This window comes from Mirounga leonina, unplaced genomic scaffold, assembly GCF_011800145.1.
Source record: "Mirounga leonina isolate KUSES-001 unplaced genomic scaffold, KU_Mleo_1.0 Mir_454, whole genome shotgun sequence".
NCBI lineage: Eukaryota > Metazoa > Chordata > Mammalia > Carnivora > Phocidae > Mirounga > Mirounga leonina.
The window spans coordinates 16166573-16187051 of NW_023270763.1; the positions used below are offsets into that span (position 1 = coordinate 16166573).

The following is a 20479-nucleotide window of genomic DNA, read 5'->3' on the forward strand; positions in this document are numbered from 1 at the left end:
GATGACGATACCTTTCTCTATGTCATACAAGGTACTGTGGTAGTTTGATTACACTGATGATCCCAATTCTTTACCCTTTCCTGTATCCAAGCCCTTTCCCCCAAAACTTTGCTGTATCCTCTTACTCATAGCAGAGTAATCTGCCCTGCTTATGTCTCTGGGTGCAGCCATGTGTCTTGATAATATCCATTAGCATAATATCCATGATGCAGAAAGAGGTTTCAAAAAGTGCTTGCAACATTTCCATTTGCTCTTTTGTTCCTCTGCCTTCACCATGAGGATATGCCCAGGCTGGCCCATGGGAGGATAACACAGGGAGCAGAAGAACCAAGTTACCCCACTTGTTCCAGCCATTCCAGTCCAGCAAACAGACATAACTGGCAACCCTCAGAAATGGAGAGAGTTCAGCCAAGATCAGCAGAGCTGCCAACCAACCTTCAAATGAATACAGATGTACGAGTGAGCCAGTCAAAACCAGAAAAATTGCCCCGCAGAACTACAGACTCATTTAGTGTTTTAAAGACTGAATTCTGAGATAATTAGTTATACAGCATCATTGTAACAATAGTTAACTGATACAGGCCCATATGGGCTAGCAATGACCCTTGGCCCACCCTGGTTTTAGGGATATTTTCAAACTGAAGGAAGGGTGTATCCAAACAGAAATGCTCCACAGAAGCATCAGGCCAGAGAGCCACATTTCCTACCCCAATGACATAGCGAATGATCCCCTCTCTGTCTGCTTCAGGGATGACATCCTTGTATTCCAAGGGATCGCCAAACTTTTCTCCATCTGTGATGACAACTAGGATCTTCAGGGCATTCTCCCGGGCTCCACTACTGCTATGAAACAGTTCTCTTCTGTCCAGGGAAGAGGAAAGAAAAGTCAACTGTGAATAGACAGAGATACTCTTAATGCTAGGGAGGGAATGTCAGCAGTCACAGACACAGATGCAGCTAAGAGGAGTTCAAGCTCCCCTGGAATGAACACTGAGATGTGGCTGCCCCAAGACCTGGAAAGGCAGCAAGAGAAAGGAGAAGCGTGGAAGGAAAGGAAATCCTCACTGCCTTTATATACTTTTGCATAGACTGATTTTTATTTAGCTATTATTCCTCTTAAATTAAAACAAAATTTAAGCTTAATGCACCCTCACAAACCTTTCCTGGTTTGATGCAAAAGCTCTCTAGCTCATCTTCCTGAACTTTTGTCCCAACCTCCACCCTCACCTCTGCACACACACACACACACACACACACCAGAGTGAACTTCCAAAACAAGATATGGTGACATCTTCTCACTGCTTAAAACATTCAGTGGATCCCCACTCACTTTCCAGTTGCCTTATGTGACCTGGCCTCAAATGATCTCTGTAGCTTCCCTCTAACCTTACCCTCACATCTCCCCTTCACTCCTACCTTTACTCACAACTTGTATTTCATGAGTGTACCATGAAAAGTCCCTCCTCCACCTTTACTCATGGCCTTCACCCCAACCCTGTCTGAACAATCCCCTTCATTCTTTGAATCCCAGCAAAAAAATATCACCTCCTCCTTCCATCCTAAGCAGAGAGCTTACACTACTTTGCGGATTCCTGTGGCAGTGTGTGTCCTCCCGTACAGCTGTCTTATTGATTTCACCAGAAATTCTGGGTCAGGGTTTTCCTTGAACTGATTGAAGGTGAAATGAGTCTGGAAGTCTTCAGAGAACTGCATCAAAGAAAACTGGGAACAGGCATCTGGCATTACATTGGAGAAGGTGACCCTCCTCACACTTACCCATCTCCCAGGAAGCCCTACATAAATCTTGAAACATTCCAGTCTCCAAGTCCCTCCAAATTCTACACTGTCCCCAGTCCTTCTGCCTCACCAGGACAGAGATCTGCCATCAGCTCCCACTTCTAAGTATTAGAACTCAGCCCGAGATGATATGTTTTATCTCCCATACCAACCCTTATCAATTAGTCAGAGCTGCTTGCTTTACAGAGGGCTGGAAGAAGCTGAGGCTGCATCCAGACAGAGCAGGAAAGAGAATCATGAAAGAAAACCATGATCAATTGGCAATTTGACAATGTCTGCAATAGAAGTAAAAGGGGAAAGTGGCGGCCTCGTTGCCATGTATTTGCCAGCATTATATGAGCTATTTTCTAACCTACCCATATGCCCTCACCAAGGTTTTGGACTTCTTGAATCGATTCATCACAGTTGAGACAAAGTTCTTCATCCGCTGAAAGTCATTCGGGATGATGCTACCAGAGCCATCAATCAAGAAGGCAATATCACTGTCCTGCCGAGGGCACTCTTGGGGAACAAGAGAAAGAGCATGAACTAATTAAGTACTTGAGACTGGGGTTCATTTTTTGCATGTCAGCTCTCTGCTAAGCAGTGAAAATAAAAGGTAAACAATATGCAACCCATGTTCCAAGCTTAATAAAAACATGGACACAATCCCAAGATCACAGCCACCAAGAAGAAGGCATCTGCCAGAAAATACCGATGTTACTTTTGAAGATCAATAAAAGATAAACAAATTTTCATGGAATACAACGAGAATCCTGTAACTGAAGGAAGAAAATAGAAGTAAAAAAGAAACAACTACAAAATTCAGAAGATGCTTGTAAGGACATCATGCTTGCAGATAGATGACTACTGCTTAATGATACCTTATCAAACTGGTGATGTTTTCATTAGCCATTCACAAGAATAAACACAAGAAATGCTCAGAGAAGTAAAGAAAAATTTGCAGGAAGAAATTGATGCCTTTGAATCTGGAGTGGAATCAATTCAGCAGGTGTTAGCATATTTAAAAGTTCAATTATATGCAAAATTTGGGAGCAAAATAAACCTTGAGGCTGATGAAAGTTAAACATTTTATAATACTTTTTAAAATTTGTTTAATAAACTTGAATGTTGTTTCATACAATTTGAAATATGGATGAAGTATAGAGAATTTCGGTTAATTCTGCCCAAGGAAGTCAGGAAAAGTAGTGATATGAGAGCTAACTCTGAGAATAAGAAATAATTTGCCAGAAATACAAAGAAAGAAATATATTGTAGTAAAAAAATGAATAGTACATATAACAATATGCTGGATGTCCTCCTCCCTTCTGTCCCCAGCCCCAAATCCACTTTCTACCCTCCTCCAATCTGCTCTGCACCCCAGGAAGTCAGCCACATGGGCCACATGCATTTTGGGTTTCTTTGCCCCCTGATTTCTATTTGGATTTGCCCAATTAGGTAGGAGCCTCAACAGAAGACTGGAGGGAGGAAAGAATGAGATCAGAGTATTCTCCCTGTACTCCCTCCCGGGAAGGTTGCTTTGAGCCAGCTGTGACCCTCAGTGGAAGATCATTGTGTGCTCCTTCAAGGAGGCACACTCCTGACAACTCTCTCCTCTTCTGAATTCTGGTTACTTCTCCCTCTCCTTGTCCAATCAGCCTAGGAGTGGAAACAGTTCTGCTGCTGCTTGCCCTGGGTTCCTGGATCATCTACTGTAGTTCCCTAAGACTCTATCAAACCTTTAAAATTAGTCCCTTTGTAAATAAACCCTTCCCAAATTATTCTAACTGGGGTGTACCATCTATTCCAGTCAAAACCCTGACTGATACAAAGGAAATGAACCTAAAATAATTCTGCAGAATTGAGGGATGGAAATGGCACTACTAAGATAAATCTGTGTGATGAGGATGGAGATGAGCCTATGTCATTAAGCACAGGAAAGTTGGGAAGGGCCTCTCTATCCAAAACAAGAAGTTTGACTTTATACCTTAGGCAGTGGAAAGCCACTGAAGTTTTCTTAGAAAAGGGGTGAGGTGTTCTTTTTTGTATTTAGAAAGATTACTGTAGCAATGAAAAGTTTCTAGCCACTCTATTCATGATTGCCAAACATTGGAAACAACCCAAACATCTTTCAATGTGTGAACAGATGAACTTGTGACTGGGACTGTGGTAAATCTATGCAATGGAATACTATTTGGCAATGAAAATGGAAAGAACTACTGATACACACAACAACATGGATGAATTGCAAATACATTATGCTAGTGAAAGAAGCCACTCTCAAAAGGTTATAATTCCATTTATGTAGCTTTCTTGAAAAGACAAACTATATTGTGATGGAGAACAGATTAGTGAGTGCCAAGGGCTAGGATGGAGGGGGAGAAGGCAACTAACTATAAAGAGATAGCACCAGGGGCCCCTGGGTGGCTCAGTCAGTTAAGTGTCTGCCTTCGGCTTGGGTCATGATCCCAGGGTCCTGGGATCGAGCCCCATGTTGGGCTCCCTGCTCAGTGGGGAGTCTGCTTTTCCCTTGCCTTCTGCCTGCCATTCCCCCTGCTTGGACTCTCTCTCTCTGTGTCAAATAAATAAATAAAATCTTTTTTTAAAAAAAGAGAGATAGCATGAAGGATTTTTTTAGGGGAGGGACAGAACTCTTGTATGCTGTTCGTGTTGGGTTTTTTTTTTTTTTTAAGATTTTATTTTTAGGGATGCCTGGGTGGTTCAGTCAGTTAAGTCTGCCTTTGGCTTGGGTCATGATCCCAGGGGCCTGGGATAGAGTCCTGCATTGGGCTCCTTGCTCAGTGGAGAGCCTGCGTCTCCCTTTGCCTACTGCTCCCCCTGCTTGTGCTCTCTCTCTCTCTCTGACAAATAAATAAAATCTTTATTTAAAATATTTTATTTTTAAGTAATCTCTACAACCAGCATGGGGCTGGAACTCACAACCCGGAGATCAAGAGTCACATGATCTACCAACTGAGTCAGCCAGGCACCCCATGTTCATGTTGGTTTTTTGTGAAAATCTATACATACCTTAAAATTCAGGGAACTGTACATTAAAAGAAAAAAGGCCAATTTTACTGTATGATCTTTGAAAAAATAAAATTACCCCAAAAAAAGTATTGGCTTTTTTTTTTTAATTTTATTATGTTATGTTAGTCACCATACAATACATCATTGGTTTTTGATGTGGTGATCCACGATCCATTGTTTTCATATAACACCCAGTGCTCCATGCAGTACATGCCCTCCTTAATACCCATCACCGGGCTAACCAATCCCCCCTCCCCCCTCCCCTCTAAAACTGTTTGTTTCTCAGGGTCCATAGTCTCTCATGGTTCATCTCTCCCTCCAATTCCCACCCCCCCCCCGCCGTTTTTCCCTTCCTTCTCCTAATGTCCTCCATGCTATTCCTTATGTTCCACAAATAAGTGAAACCATATGATAATTGACTTTCTCTGCTTGACTTATTTCACTTAGCATAATCTCCTCCAGTCCCATCCATGTTGATGCAAAAGATGGGTATTCATCCTTTCTGATGGCTGAGTACTATTCCATTGTATATATGGACCACATCTTCTTTATCCATTCATCTGTTGAAGGGCATCTTGGCTCTTTCCACAGTTTGGCTATTGCAGACATTGCTGCTATGAACATTGGGGTGCATATGGAGTATTGGCTTTTTAAAAATAGATAAGCAGATTCTAACATTTATATGGAAAATATAAAAAGAAAATTTTTTGAAAATCTCAAAGATATGTTAAATGAAAAGAATCAAGTGTGTACAACATGCTACCATTTGTGGCACAAAGTGAAGACTACAGATATGTATATGTTTGTGAATATAGAGTATCTCCAGAAGACACAAGAAACTGGTAACAGTGGTTGAATCCCAGAAAGAAAACAGTAGGCTGTGGGAACCAAGAGAGAGAAGTATTATGTGCTTTGAATTTTGAATCATTTTTAAAGAACTGAAAATGTTTTTTAGAACGAAAAGTATGGAATCCTGAGAGTGAGGACTGAAGACAGAAATGTGAGGGTAAGAGCTGAAGCCACAGAACTGAATGTAATTGGGCAGGAAGAACACATGGACAAGAATAGAAGCTGTAACCTGGTACCCCTACCATGCAAAAAAGGCAGAGGAAGTTGGCCTGGAGATGAAGTTTAGCAGAAGCCTTTGGCAGGGGAAGAAGCAAGAGGGAAGGAGAGAAGGGAGGGGGGAGTGGAAGAGAAGGGAGGAGAGGGGAGAAATCTGGAGCCAAGGTGTCTGGCGAAGGAAGAGATGATCTGTAGGTTACATCAGAAAAGTCAGCAAACATGAGGACAGAATAGAGATTTGGCATTTAGAGAGTCACAAATGCAATTGGCAAGAGGAAGATTTATATGATGGTTGGACAGAAGCCAGATGTCAGACAGTGAAGAATGGTGATATGGGGGAAATGGAAACAAGAGGAGAGAACTCTTTCAAGAAGTTTGGTGGTGAAAGAAAGGAGAAATAGCAGAAGATGTAGAGGAGGCCAGGGAGAAGAAAGGTTATTTTCATTGCTATCAATTTTGGTGATTGGTTGTTTTTAAGTTATGGGTAAGTGTGAGCATGTTTACATTCAAAGGAGGGGGAGAAATTTAAGCTCCTGGAGAGAATTAATGATTGAGGATGTGGGCTTTGAGTTGGTGATGTGATAAAGCCTCAAAACCCCGGATAGGGGGCGCCTGGGTGGCTCAGTCACTGGGCATCTGCCTTCAGCTCAGGTCATGATCCCAGGGTCCTGGGATCGAGCCCCACATCAGACTCCCTGCTCCGTGGGAAGCCTGCTTCTCCCTCTCCCACTCCCCCTGCTTGTGTTCCTTTTCTCACTGTCTCTCTCTCTGTCAAATAAATAAATAAAATCTTAAAATTTAAAAAAAAAAAAGCCCAGATAGAAAAGTGATTCATGGAAAGGCAGACAGTCAGGTATCCCTCTAAAACCAGTGAGACACTGCCAAAAGTGTTGCCATTGCAAAAATTTGAACAAGGAGAAGGGGTAAGCAGAGGGAGTTCATCCCTGACAACCTTGATTTTCTTTGTGAAGAAGGAAGGAAAGTTATCTGTTGAGAGTAAAGTACAAAGGAGCAGAGTTGAGGGGAAAAAAAAAAAACTATAAAAGGAAGATATATCTGCCCTTGGTAAAAGAACCAACTTGAAGACAAGCAAAAGGATGGCCAAGCAGTTGAAGACAGAAGTGGCAGAAAGCAGTTTAGAAAAAAAGATACAGTCGCTCACTCACTCTCTTTCAATCAAAAAATGTTTGGGGAACAAGGGTGTGATAGGCAGCCACCAAGGTGGTGCACAAGGTTCTCAACCTCCTGGAAATAACGTCCTCACATAGTCACCTTCTCTTGAGTGGGAGATGGACTTTTTGTCTCACTTCAAAGGAACATAAGATGGCAGAAGTAATGTACTATTACTCTTGAGATTAGATTATGAAAAGACTGATTTCTTTCTTGGGTATTTTTTCTCTCTCTTGCTCTCCTACTCCCTTGTTTACTCACTCTGAGGGAAGTCAGCTGCTCTAGGAGGAGCAGATGTAAGCTGCTTTATAGGGAGCCTCATGGGACAAGCAACTGAGAGAAGCCTCCAGCCAACAGCCAGTGAAAACTGAGGTCCTCAGTCCAACAATCTTGTAAATGAGCTTGGAAGTGGATATTCTTCCCCCAGTCAAGCCTTTAGATGGGAGCACAGCTCCAGTTTAACAAATTAACTTCAATTTCATGAAAAACACTGAGGCAGAGGCACCCAGCTAAGCCATGCCCAGATTCCCGATTCACAGGAACTATAATATAATTAACGTTTATTGTTTTTAGCTGCTAAGTTTAGGGCAATTTGTTAAGCAGCAATAGATAAAAGGGCATAGAGTAATGAACAAGGTAGGCAGTATCCCTGCTATCATGAAGCCTACATTCTAGAAGAAAACAGAAAAGAAACAAGTAAAATTTGTATATGCCGATATGAAGATGATAAAGTGTGACAATATGGTAGGAAGTAATGGTGGAAATGATAAGAGCCACTCAGGAAAGGCCTCTTTGAAGAGGTGACATTTGAGCTGACAATAATGGGTTGTCAGCTAAGATCTGAGGGAAGAGCATTCCAGGCTGAAGGAATAGTAAGTGTAAAGGCCATGAGGCAGGGACAGCTTGGTGTCATTCTTGGAGAAGAAGGGCAGCCAGAGTGCCTGGAGCACAGTGGCTGAAGTAGAAAAGTTGGGAGAGCCTCAAAAGCTATGATCAGGAGACTCCGGCACTTACTCTAAGGATGATGGGGGGGATATCATCTCACAAAGAAGAGTGGCTATATCAGGACTTTTCTTAAAGTTCAAGACCCTTGCATCTCCCCCCACTGTCTCTGTTGGAGCCCAATTCCCTCCGGCTTCTGCACCTAGACCTCTAAGTCAACTCTCAGGCTGTAAACAGCCCCCATCCCAGTTCTGCCCTTACCCTTACATTGCCCATCTGTATTCTCTGCCAAAAGCCACCTACCTCTGAGCTTCTCTGGGAAAGTCTGGGGCTGCTGCCATAGGTTGGGTCCAAACAGGAAGCATAAGCCGTTCACATAGGTGTTCTCTTTACAAGTTTGGTGCACAGTGGGGCCACAGGCCTGGGGAAGTTGCAGGTGGGAGGGGTTGTTCCTGCTTCCTGTCCTTTCACCCCAGCACCTCTACCCTCCACAGACCACAGCCCCAGCAGCCATGGGCCCCTAACACCTTCCCTCAGGACACTCCCATGACCAAGGACAACTCACCAGCAGTCGGAAAGGGCTGGTGGCAAATGCCAGAGACAGGCCCAGAGACATGTTCACCGCTTCCAGGGGGACTGAGGAGACATATATACATGGTCACCTTCATGGAGTAAAAGGGGTTCTGTGAAGGTGAACAGAGGTCACTTTGACCTGAGAGACATGGAGACCTGACAGGTCAAGGAGGAACCCAAGTCCTAGGAAAGGAACATGAACAAGGTACCTGAGGATGTCTGAGGTAGAGTCTGTATGCAGCACAGAGGCTGGGGAGCTGAATACCTGGGCCCCCAACCATACACCCCCAAAACAAAAGGAATGCCTGGCAAGTACATACAGGTGGAAACCTAGCCCTGGGTCCCGGGGGGGGCAGTGACTCACCCTGCAGGTGGATGGACTCACACTTGCCCGTGCTGTAGTCACACTGGTAGAGGCCACCTGTTTGGTTGGCAGCCTTTATCTCCTGGGGGGCTCCAACCACAAACCTGGGGGGGGTAAGGTAGGAACAAATCACCTCAGGGACAAGAGAAAACTCTGACATGTGGGGAGAGAAGGAGACCATAGAAGTTCGGCCACCCAGAGGAAAGTGAGGAGAGCCAACCCTCACATATACTTCCCAATTCCCAGAAAGGGAAGAAAGACTCAGCAAAGAAAAAAGTGGGAAAATTTTAAATCTTGGAAGGGGAAGGGCTCTCTAAGAATGACACAAAACCAAGAAGTCATTTAAAAGTTGTTGAATCCTATATTATACACCTGAAACTGATATAACACTGTATGTTAACTATACTAGAATTAAATATTTTTAAAAATGAATAAATTCAACCACAGACCACAGTCATTTTAAATAAGTTTCTGTATGTGATATCAGGGAAATGCAAATCAAAACCCAATGGGGGGGGAGGAGCAAGATGGCGGAGGAGTAGGAGACCTGGATTTTCTCTGGTCCCAGGAATTCAGCTGGATAGGGATCAAACCATTCTGAACACCTACAAACTCAACAGGAGATCGAAGAAAAGAATAGCAGCAACTCTCTGAACAGAAAAGCGACCACTTTCTGGAAGGTAGGATGTGTGGAGAAGTGAATCCGAGGCAATATTTGGGAAGATAGACGATGGGGGAGGGTGCCTCCATCAGCCACTACCAGCAAGTGATAGAGCAGCAGAGCACAAAATCGGAACTTTTAGAAGTCTGCTCCACTGAGGGACGTCGCTCCAGTGGCTAAGCGGGTGTGGAACCCTCACGGGACAGTGTGGTCTCAGGACCCTCAGGGTCACAGAAAGACTGGGGGTGCCTGAGTGAGGCAGAGCTCCCAGGTATTGGAGCGGGGAAACCGGCTACAGAGATGGAGCCAAGGAGCAGGCTCTCAGCTCAGGGTGGCCATAAACCATGATCCGCGGCACAGTCGGGCCACTGCTCTTCCAGCAGGGACCCAACAAGCGGCAGATCCGGGGAGACTCCCCTTCCTCCCCTGGGAGGAGGGGCGCAGGAGCACACTGCAGGGATCTGCTGGGTTTGGAGACTCCACCCGGGGTCGGGTGCCGGAGATAAAAACGCTCGGTCACAGGCCGGGTGAGCACGGAGTGCGGCCGGAGACTGGGGAGACAGGAGTGACTGACTGCTTTTCTCTGGGGGCTCACCGAGGAGCAGGGCCCTGAGTTCTCGGCTCCTCTGGGGCAGAGATTGGGAGGCCGCCATTTTCACTCTTGTCCTGCAAAGCTGTACGGAAAGCGTTCAGGGAACAAAAGCTCCCGAGAGCAAACCTGAGCAGATTACTTAGCCAGGACCGGCGAGGGCGGGGCAATTCTGCCTCGGGCAAAGACATTTGGGAACCATGGCAACAGGCCCCTCCCCCAGAAGATCAGCAAGAACAGCCAGCCAAGACCAAATTTACCAATCAATGACAATGGCAGAACTCCAGCACTAGGGGAATACTGCACATAGAATTCATGGCTTTTTTCCATGATTCTTTAGTCTTCCAAAGTTAATTTTTTTTAACTTTTTGTTTGAATTTTTCTTTTTCCCTTTTTCAACCAACGTCTTATCAATCCGTTTTTTTAAAAATCTTTTTTATTTTTCATTTTTAGAGTCATATTCTATCCCTTCATAGTAGTTACCCTTATTTTTGGTATATATATAAGTTGTTCTCTCTTTAAAATTTTGGGATACAGTTTCTTCTAACAGATCAAAATATACCCTAAATCTCTAGTGTATGGCTTTGTTCTAGTCTCCTGCCTGATCATATACTCTCCCTTTTTTTTTTTAAATCCTCTTCTTTCTTTTTTCAACCAACTTCTTATCTTATCAATCCCTTTTATAAAATCTTTTGTAATTTTCATCTTTACAGTCATATTCCATCCCTTCGTCATATTAACCCTTATTTTTGTACATATATAAGTTGTTCTTTCTTTAAAATTTTGGGAGACACTTTCTTCTAACAGACCAAAATATGCCCAAAATCTAGTGTGTGGCACTGATCTATGCACCAGCCTGATCATTTTTAATCATATTCTGTTTTTTTGTTTTGTTTTGTTTTGGTTTGGTTTGGTTTGGTTTTATCTTTTTCTTTTCTTTTTTCTTTTCTCTTTCCCTTTCTTTTCCCCCAGTTTCAGGTCTTTCCTGATTTCTTTAGTGTATATTTTCTGGGGACATTGTTACCCTGTTAGCATTTTGTTCTCTCATTCATCTATTCTCTGGACAAAATGACAAGACGGAAAAAATCACCTCAACAAAGAGAACAAGAGGCAGTACCGACTGCCAGGGACCTAATCAATACAGACATTAGTATGATGTCAGAACTAGAGTTCAGAATGATGATTTTAAAGATACTAGCTGGGCTTCAAAAAGGAAGGAAGTTATTAGAGAAACCCTTTCTGGAGAAATAAAAGAACTAAAATCTAACCAAGTTGAAATCAAAAGGGCTATTAATGAAGTGCAATCAAAAATGGAGGCTCTAACTGCTAGGATAAATGAGGCAGAAGAGAGAATTAGTGATATAGAAGAATAAATGATGGAAAATAAAGAAGCTGACAAAAAGAGAGATAAACAACTACTGGATCACGAGGGCAGAATTCGAGAGATAAGTTATACCATAAGATGAAACAATATTAGGATAATTGTGATCCCAGAAGAAGAAGAAAGAGAGAGGGGGGCAGAAGGTATATTGGAGCAAATTATAGCAGAGAACTTCCCTAAGTTGGGGAAGGAAAAAGGCATCAAAATCCAGGAGGCACAGAGAACCCCTCTCAAAATCAATAAAATTAGGTCAACACCCCGACATCTAATAGTAAAACTTACGAGTCTCAGAGACAAAGAGAAAATCCTGAAAGCAGCTTGGAAGAAGAGATATGTAACCTACAATGGTAGAAACATTAGATTGGCAACAGACCTATCCCAGAGACCTGGCAGGCCAGAAAGGACTGGCAAGGTATATTCAGAGCACTAAATGAAAAAAAAATGCAGCCAAGAATACTATATCCAGCTAGGCTGTCACTGAAAATAGAAGGAGAGATAAAAAGCTTCCAGGACAAACAAAAACTAAAGGAATTTGCAAACACAAAACCAGCCCTACAAGAAATATTGAAAGGGGTCCTCTAAGCAAAGAGAGAGCCTAAAAGTAACATAGACCAGAAAGGAACACACACAATATACAGTAACAGTCACCTTACAGGCAATACAATGGCACTAAATTCCTATCTTTCAATAGTTACCCTGAATGTAAATGGGCTAAATGCCCCAATCAAAAGACACAGGCTATCAGATTGGATAAAAAAAAAGACCCTTCAATATGCTGTCTGCCAGAGACTCATTTTAGACCCAAAGACACCTCCAGATTGAAAGTGAGGGGGTGGAAAACCATTTACCATGCTAATGGACACCAAAAGAAAGCTGAGGTTGCAATCCTTATACCAGACAAATTAGATTTTAAACCAAAGACTGTAATAAGAGATGATGAGGTACACTATATCATTCATAAAGGGTCTATCCAACCAGAAGATCTAACAATTGTAAATATCTATGCCCCTAACATGGGAGAAGCCAATTACAAAAGCCAATTAATAACAAAAGCAAGGAAACACATCGACAACAATATAATAATAGTAGGGGACTTTAACACACACCCCCCACTGTAATGGGCAGATCATCTACACAAAAGATCAACAAGGAAATAAAGACTTCAAATGACACACTGGACCAAATGTACTTCACAGATATATTCAGAAAATTCCATCCCAAAGCAATAAAATACACATTCTTCACTAGTGCCCATGGCACATTCTCCAGAATAGATCACATCCTAAGTCACAAATCAGGTCTCAACCAGTACCAAAGGATTGGGATCATTCCCTGAATATTTTCAGACCCCAGTGCTTTGAAACTAGAACTCAATCACAAGAGGAAAGTCGGAAAGAACTCAAATACATGGAAGCTAATGAGCATCCTACTAAAGAATGAAAGGGTCAACCAGGAAATTAAAGAAGAATTAAAAAAATTCATGGAAACCAATGAAAATGAAAACACAACTGTTCAAAATCTTTGGGATACAGCAAAGGCAGTCCTACGAGGAAAGTATATAGCAATACAAGCCTTTCTCAAGAAACAAGAAAGGTCTCAAATACACAACCTACCCCTACACTTAAAGGAGCTGGAGAAAGAGCAGCAAATAAAGCCTAAACCCAGCAGGAGAAGAGAAATAATAAAGATCAGAGCAGAAATCAATGAAATAGAAACCAAAAGAGCAGTAGAACAGATCAGTGAAACTAGGAGCTGGTCCTTTGAAAGAATTGACAAGATTGATAAACCCCTGGCCAGACTTATCAAAAAGAAAAGAGAAATGACCCAAATCAACAAAATCATGAATGAAAGAGGAGAGATCACAACCAACACCAAAGAAATACAAACAATTATAAGAACATATTGTGAGCAACTACATGGCAGCAAATTAGATAATCTGGAAGAAATGGATGCATTCCTAGAGATGTATCAACTACCAAAACTGAACCAGGAAGAAATAGAAAACCTGAACAGACCTATAACCACTAAGGAAATTGAAGCAGTCATCAAAAATCTCTCAACAAACAAAAGCCCAGGGCCAGATGGCTTCCCAGGGGAATTCTACCAAACATTTAAAAAATTAATAACTATTCTTCTGAAACTGTTCCAAAAAATAGAAATGGAAGGAAAACTTCCAAACTCGTTTTATGAGGCCACCATTACCTTGATCCCAAAACCAGACAAAGACCCCATCAAAAAGGAGAATTACAGACCAATATCCTCGATGAACATGGATGCAAAAATTCTCTCCAAATACTAGCCAATAGGATCCAACAGTACATTAAAATGATTATTCACCACGACCAAGTGGGATTTATCCTTGGGCTTCAAGGTTGGTTCAACATCCACAAATCAATCAATGTGATACAATGCATTAATAAAAGAAAGAACAAGAACCATATGATCCTCTCAATAGATACAGAAAAAGCATTTGACAAAGTACAGCATCCTTTCTTGATCAAAATTCTTCAGAGTATAGAGATAGGGGGTACATACCTCAATATCATAAAAGCCATCTATGAAAAAACCCCAGCGAATATCATTCTCAATGGGGAAAAACTGAGGGCTTTCCCCCTAAGGTCAGGAACATGGCAGGGATGTCCACTATCACCACTGCTATTCAACATAGTATTAGAAGTCCTAGCCACAGCAATCAGACAACAGAAAGAAATAAAAGGCATCCAAATCGGCAAAGAAGAAGTCAAACTCTCACTCTTTGCAGATAATATGATACTTTATGTGGAAAACCCAAAAGACTCCACCCCAAAACTGCTAGAACTCATACAGGAATTCAGTCAAGTGGCAGGATATAAATTCAATGCACAGAAATCAGTGGCATTCCTATACACCAACAACAAGACAGAAAAAAGAGAAGTTAAGGAGTCGATCCCATTTATAATTGCATCCAAAACCATAAGATACCTAGGAATAAATCTAACCAAAGAGGCAAAGAATCTGTACTCAGAAAACTGTAAAATACTCATGAAAGAAATTGAGTAAGACACAAAGAAATGGAAAAATATCCCATGCTCATGGATTGGAAGAACAAATATGGTGAAGATGTCGATGCTACCTAGAGCAATCTACACATTCAATGCAATCCCCATCAAAACACCATCCACTTTTTTCAAAGAAATGGAACAAATAATCCTAAAATTTTTATGGAAACAGAAAAGACCCCGAATAGCCAGAGGAATGTTGAAAAAGAAAAGCAAAGCTGGTGGCATCACAATTCCGGACTTCAAGCTCTATTACAAAACTGTCATTGTCAAGACATTATGGTACTGGCACAAAAACAGACACATAGATCAATGGAACAGAATAGAGAGCCCAGAAATCGACCCTCAACTCTATGGTCAACTAATCTTCGGCAAAGCAGGAAAGAATGTCCAATGGAACAAAAACAGTCTCTTCAACAAATGGTGTTGGGAAAATTGGACAGCCACATGCAGAAGAATGAAACTGGACCATTTCCTTACACCACACACAAAAATAGACTCAAAATGGTTGAAAGACCTCAATGTGAGACAGGAGTCCATCAAAATCCTAAAGGAGAACATAGGCAGCAACCTCTTCGAACTCAGCCACAGCAACTTCTTCCTAGAAACATCGCCAAAGGCTAGGGAAGCAAGGGAAAAAATGAACTATTGAGACTTCATCAAGATACAAAGCTTTTGCACAGCAAAAGAAACAGTCAACAAAACCAAAAGACAACCGACAGAATGGGAGAAGGTATTTGCAAATGACATATCAGATAATGGGCTAGTATCCAAAATTTATAAAGAACTTCTTAAACTCAACACCCAAAGAACAAATGATCCAATCAAGAAATGGGCAGAAGACATGAACAGACATTTTTCCAAAGAAATGGAACATTTTTCCAAACAAATGGCCAACAGACATATGAAAAAGTGTTCAACATCTCTTGGCATCAGGGAAATCCAAATCAAAACCTCAGTGAGATATCACCTCACATCAGTCAGAATGGCTAAAATTAACAAGTCAGGAAACAACAGATGTTGGTGGGGATGTGGAGAAAGGGGAACCCTCCTACACTGTTGGTGGGACTGCAAGCTGGTGCAGTCACTCTGGAAAACACTATGGAGGTTCCTGAAAAAGTTGAAAATAGAGCTACCATATGATCCAGTAATTGCACTACTGGGTAGTTACCCCAAAGATACAAATGTAGTGATCTGAAGGGGTATGTGCACCCCGATGTTTATAGCAGCAATGTCCACAATAGCCAAACTATGGAAAAAGCCAAGATGTCCATCGACAGATGAATGGATAAAGAAGATGTGATATATATATATACATATATATATATATATATGTATACACACACACACACACACACAATGGAATATTATGCAGCCATCAAAAGGAATGAGATCTTGCCATTTGCAATGACGTGGATGGAACTGGAGGGTATTATGCTGAACGAAATAAGTCAATCAGAGAAAGACATGTATCATATGATCTCACTGATATAAGGAATTCTTAATCTCAGGAAACAAACTGAGGGTTGCTGGAGTGGTGGGGGGTGGGAGGGATGTGGTGGCTGGGTGATAGACATTGGGGAGGATATGTGCTATGGTGAGCGCTGTGAATTGTGTAAGACTGATGAATCACAGACCTGTACCTCTGAAACAAATAATACATTATGTGTTTAAAAAAAAAAAAGAAAAGAAAAAGATAACAGGAAGGGAAAAATGAAGGGGGGAAAATCGGAGGAGGGGACGAACCATGAGAGACTATGGACTCTGAGAAACAAACTGAGGGTTCTAGAGGGGAGGGGTGAGGGAATGGGTTAGTCTGGTGATGGGTATTAAAGAGGTCACGTTCTGCATGGAGCACTGGGTGTTATATGCAAACAATGAATCATGGAACACTACATCGAAAACTAATGATGTAATGTATGGTGATTAACATAACATAATAATTTAAAAAAATTTTTTTAAATAAAAGCATTGCTAAATCCAAAAAAAAACAAAAAAACAATGAGATATACCTTACACCTGAAGCATGGCTAAAATCAAAAAAACACAAGAAACAACAGGTGTTGAAAGGATATGGAGAAAGGGGAATCCTCTTGCACTGTTGGTAGGAATGCAAACTGGTGCAGCCACTCTGGAAAACAGCATGGAGGTTCTTCAAAAAGTTAAAAAATAGAACTACCCTACATCCAGCAATTGCACTATTGGGTATTTGCCCAAGGAATACAAAAATACTAATTCAAAGGGATACATGCATCCCAATGTTTATACCAGCACTATCTACAATAGCCAAACTATGAAAAGAGCCCATATGTCCATCGATTGATGAATGGACAAAGAAGATGTGGTATATTGGGGTGCATGACTGGCTCAGTCAGTGGAGCATGTGCCTCTTGATATTGGGGTTGTGAGTTTGAGCCCGATGTTGGGTGTAGAGATAACTTACAAATAAAGCCTTTAAAAAAAAAAAAAAGAAGTTATGGTATATACATACAATGGAATATTACTCAACCATAAGAATGAAATCTTGCCATTTGCAATGACATGGATGAGCTAGACAATATTATGCTAAGTGAAAGAAGTCAATCAGAGAAAGACAAATACCATATGATTTCACTCATATGTGGAATTTAAGAAGCCAAGCAAATGAGCAAAGGGACCAAAAAAAAAAAAAAAACAGAGGCAAACCAAGAAACAGACTCAACTACAGAGAACAAACTGATGGTGACTAGAAGGGAGAGGGGTAGGGGGATGGATTAAATAAGTGATGGGGATTAAGGAGTGCACTTCTGATGAGCACTGGGTGTTGTATGGAAGTGTTGAATCACTATATTGTACACCTGAAACTAATACAACACTGTATGTTAACCACCTGGAATTTAAATTAAAACCTTTTAAATTTTTTCTGTATGTGCAAGTGGCCAACAGACACATGAAAAAAGTGCTCTACATCACTGGGCATCAGTGAAATACAAATCAAAACCACAATGAGATACCACCTCACACCAGTCAGAATGGCTAAAATTAACAAGTCAGGAAACAACAAATGTTAGTGAGGATGTGGTGAAAAGGGAACCCTCTTACACTGTTGGTGGGAATGCAAATGGTACAGCCACTCTGGAAAACAGTATAGAAGTTCCTAAAGAAGTTAAAAATAGAGCTACCCTACGACCCAGCAATCACACTACTAGGTATTTACCTCAAGATACAAACATAGTGATCTGAAGGGGTACCTGCACCCCAATGTCTATAGCAGCAATGTCCACAATAGCCAAACTATGGAAAAAGCCCAGATGTCCATCCACAGATGAATGGATAAAGAAGATGTGGTATACATATACAGTGGAATATTACTCAGCCATCAAAAAGGATGAAATCTTACCATTTACATCAACGTGGATGGAACTGGAGGGTATTATGCTGAGCAAAATAAGCCAATCAGAGAAAGACAATTATCATACAGTTTCACTCACATGTGGAATATAAGAAATAGTGCAGAAGATCATAGAAGAAGGGAGGGAAAACTGAATGGGAAGAGGGGCACCTGGGTGGCTCAGTCGTTAAGCGTCTGCCTTTGGCTCAGCTCATGATCCCAGGGTCCTGGGATCGAGCTCTGCATCAGGCTCAGGAAGCCTGCTTCTCCCTCTCCCACTCCCCCTTTTGTGTTCCCTCTCTCGCTGTCTCTCTCTTTCTCTGTCAAATAAATAAAATCTTAAAAAAAAAAAAACTGACTGGGAAGAAATCAGAGAGGGAGACAAACAATGAGAGACTCTTAAGTATAGGCAACAAACTGAGGATTGCTGGAGGGGAGGTGGGTGGGGGATGGTGTACCTGGGTGACTGGCATTAAGGAGAGCACATGATGTGATGAGCACTGGGTATTATATGTAACTGATGAATTACTGAACTCTACATCTGAAACTAATGATGTACTATATGTTGGCTAATTGAATTTAAATAAAAACATTTCTGTACATGATAAACTACCACAAGCAAAGTCAAAAGACAAACAATAAACTGGGCAGAGGGAGATTAGCAACTCGTGCCACAGACTACTTTCCTCAATATAGTTAAAGCTCCTACAAACCAATAAGAAAAAAAAGAAAGAAAAATGGGCAACAGATAAGAAAAAGGTGTTCACAGAAAAGGAAATACATCTCTCATTTAAAAATAAGTGCAGAAGAAGTCAAACTCTCTCTTTTCGCAGATGACATGATACTTTATGTGGAAAACCCAAAAGACTCCAACCCCAAAGTACTAGAACTCATACAGCAATTCAGTAATGTGGCAGGATACAAAATCAATGCACAGAAATCAGTTGCTTTCTTATACACTAACAACGCAACTGTACAAAGAGAAATTAGAGAAATGATTCCATTTACAACAGCACCAAAAACCATAAGATACGTCGGAATAAACCTAACCAAAGAGGTAAAGGATCCATACTCTAGGAACTACAGAACACTTATGAAAGAAATTGAAGAAGACACAAAAAGGTGGAAAAACATTCCATGCTCACGGATCGGAAGAATAAACATTGTTAAAATGTCTATGCTACCAAGAGCAATCTATACCTTCAATGCCATCCTGATCAAAATTCCAATCACATTTTTCAAAGTGCTGGAACAAACAATCCTAAAATTTGTATGGAATCAGAAAAGACCCCGAATCACCAAGGAAATGTTGAAAAAGAGAAACAAAGCTGGAGGCATCACGTTGCCCGATTTCAAGCTATATTACAAAGCAGTGATCACCAAGACAGCATGGTACTGGCACAAAAACAGACATATAGACCAATGGAACAGAACAGAGAGCCCAGAAATGGACCCTCAACTTTATGGTCAACTAATCTTTGACAAAGCAGGAAAAAACATGCAATGGAAAAAAGACAGTCTCTTCAATAAATGGTGCTGGGAAAATTGGACAGCCACATGCAGAAGAATGAAACTCGATCATTCTCTAACACCATTCACAAAGATAAACTCAAAGTGGATGAAAGACCTCAATGTGAGACAGAATCCATCAAAATCCTAGAGGAGAACATAGGCAGTAACCTCTTTGACATCGCCCACAGCAACTTCTTTCAAGATACATCTCCAAACGCTAGTGAAACAAAAGCAAAAATGAACTTCTGGGACTTCCTCAAGATAAAAAGCTTCTGCACAGCAAAGGAAACAGTCAACAAAACAAAGAGGCAACCCACAGAATGGGAGAAGATATTTGTAATTAACACTACAGATAAAGGGCTGGTATCCAAGATCTATAAACAACTTCTCAAACTCAACACCCAAAAAACAAATAATCAAGTCCAAAAGTGGGCAGAAGATATGAACAGACACTTCTCCAAAGAAAACATACAAATGGCTAACAGACACATGAAAAACTGTTCATCATCATTAGCCATCAGGGAAATTCAAATCAAAACCACATTGAGATACCACCTTACACCAGTTAGAATGTCAAAAATGGACAGGGAAAGAAACAACAAATGTTGGAGAGGTTGTGGAGAAAGGGGAACCCTCTTACACTGTTGGTGGGAATGCAAGTCGGTACAGCCACTTTGGAAAACAGTGTGGAGGTGCCTCAAAAAGTTAAAAATAGAGCTACCCTATGATCCAGCAATAGCACTCCTGGGTATTTACCCCAAAGACACATATGTAGTGAAAAGAAGGGCCATATGCACCCCAATGTTCATAGTAGCAATGTCCACAATAGCCAAACTGTGGAAAGAGCCGAGATGCCCTTCAACAGATGAATGGATAAAGAAGATGTGGTCCATATATACAATGGAATATTACTCAGCCATCAGAAAGGATGAATACCCAACTTTTATATCAACATGGATGAGACTGGAGGAGATTATGCTAAGTGAAATAAGTCAAGCAGAGAAAGTC

At 41.4% G+C, this 20479-nt stretch overlaps 1 protein-coding gene and 1 pseudogene across 5 annotated transcripts in view; one reads left to right on the plus strand and one right to left on the minus strand.

Moving 5' to 3' along the window:
- The window catches only part of ITGAM (integrin subunit alpha M), a 55527-nt gene that overhangs the window by 32062 nt on the left and 2986 nt on the right, over window positions 1–20479 (minus strand). For 4 of the 5 annotated variants that reach the window (XM_034988799.1, XM_034988796.1, XM_034988797.1 and 1 more), the window contains exons 3-8: window positions 8921–9024; window positions 8549–8619; window positions 8287–8404; window positions 2168–2298; window positions 1577–1722; window positions 708–861 (exon numbers count right to left, since the gene is read on the minus strand). In XM_034988799.1, coding sequence (XP_034844690.1) covers window positions 708–861; window positions 1577–1722; window positions 2168–2298; window positions 8287–8404; window positions 8549–8619; window positions 8921–9024 — 724 coding nt within the window. The remainder of the gene's footprint in view (window positions 1–707; window positions 862–1576; window positions 1723–2167; window positions 2299–8286; window positions 8405–8548; window positions 8620–8920; window positions 9025–20479) is intronic. The other variant, XM_034988798.1, reaches the window with a different exon arrangement.
- On the plus strand, window positions 2362–3177 carry LOC117999224 (annotated as a pseudogene).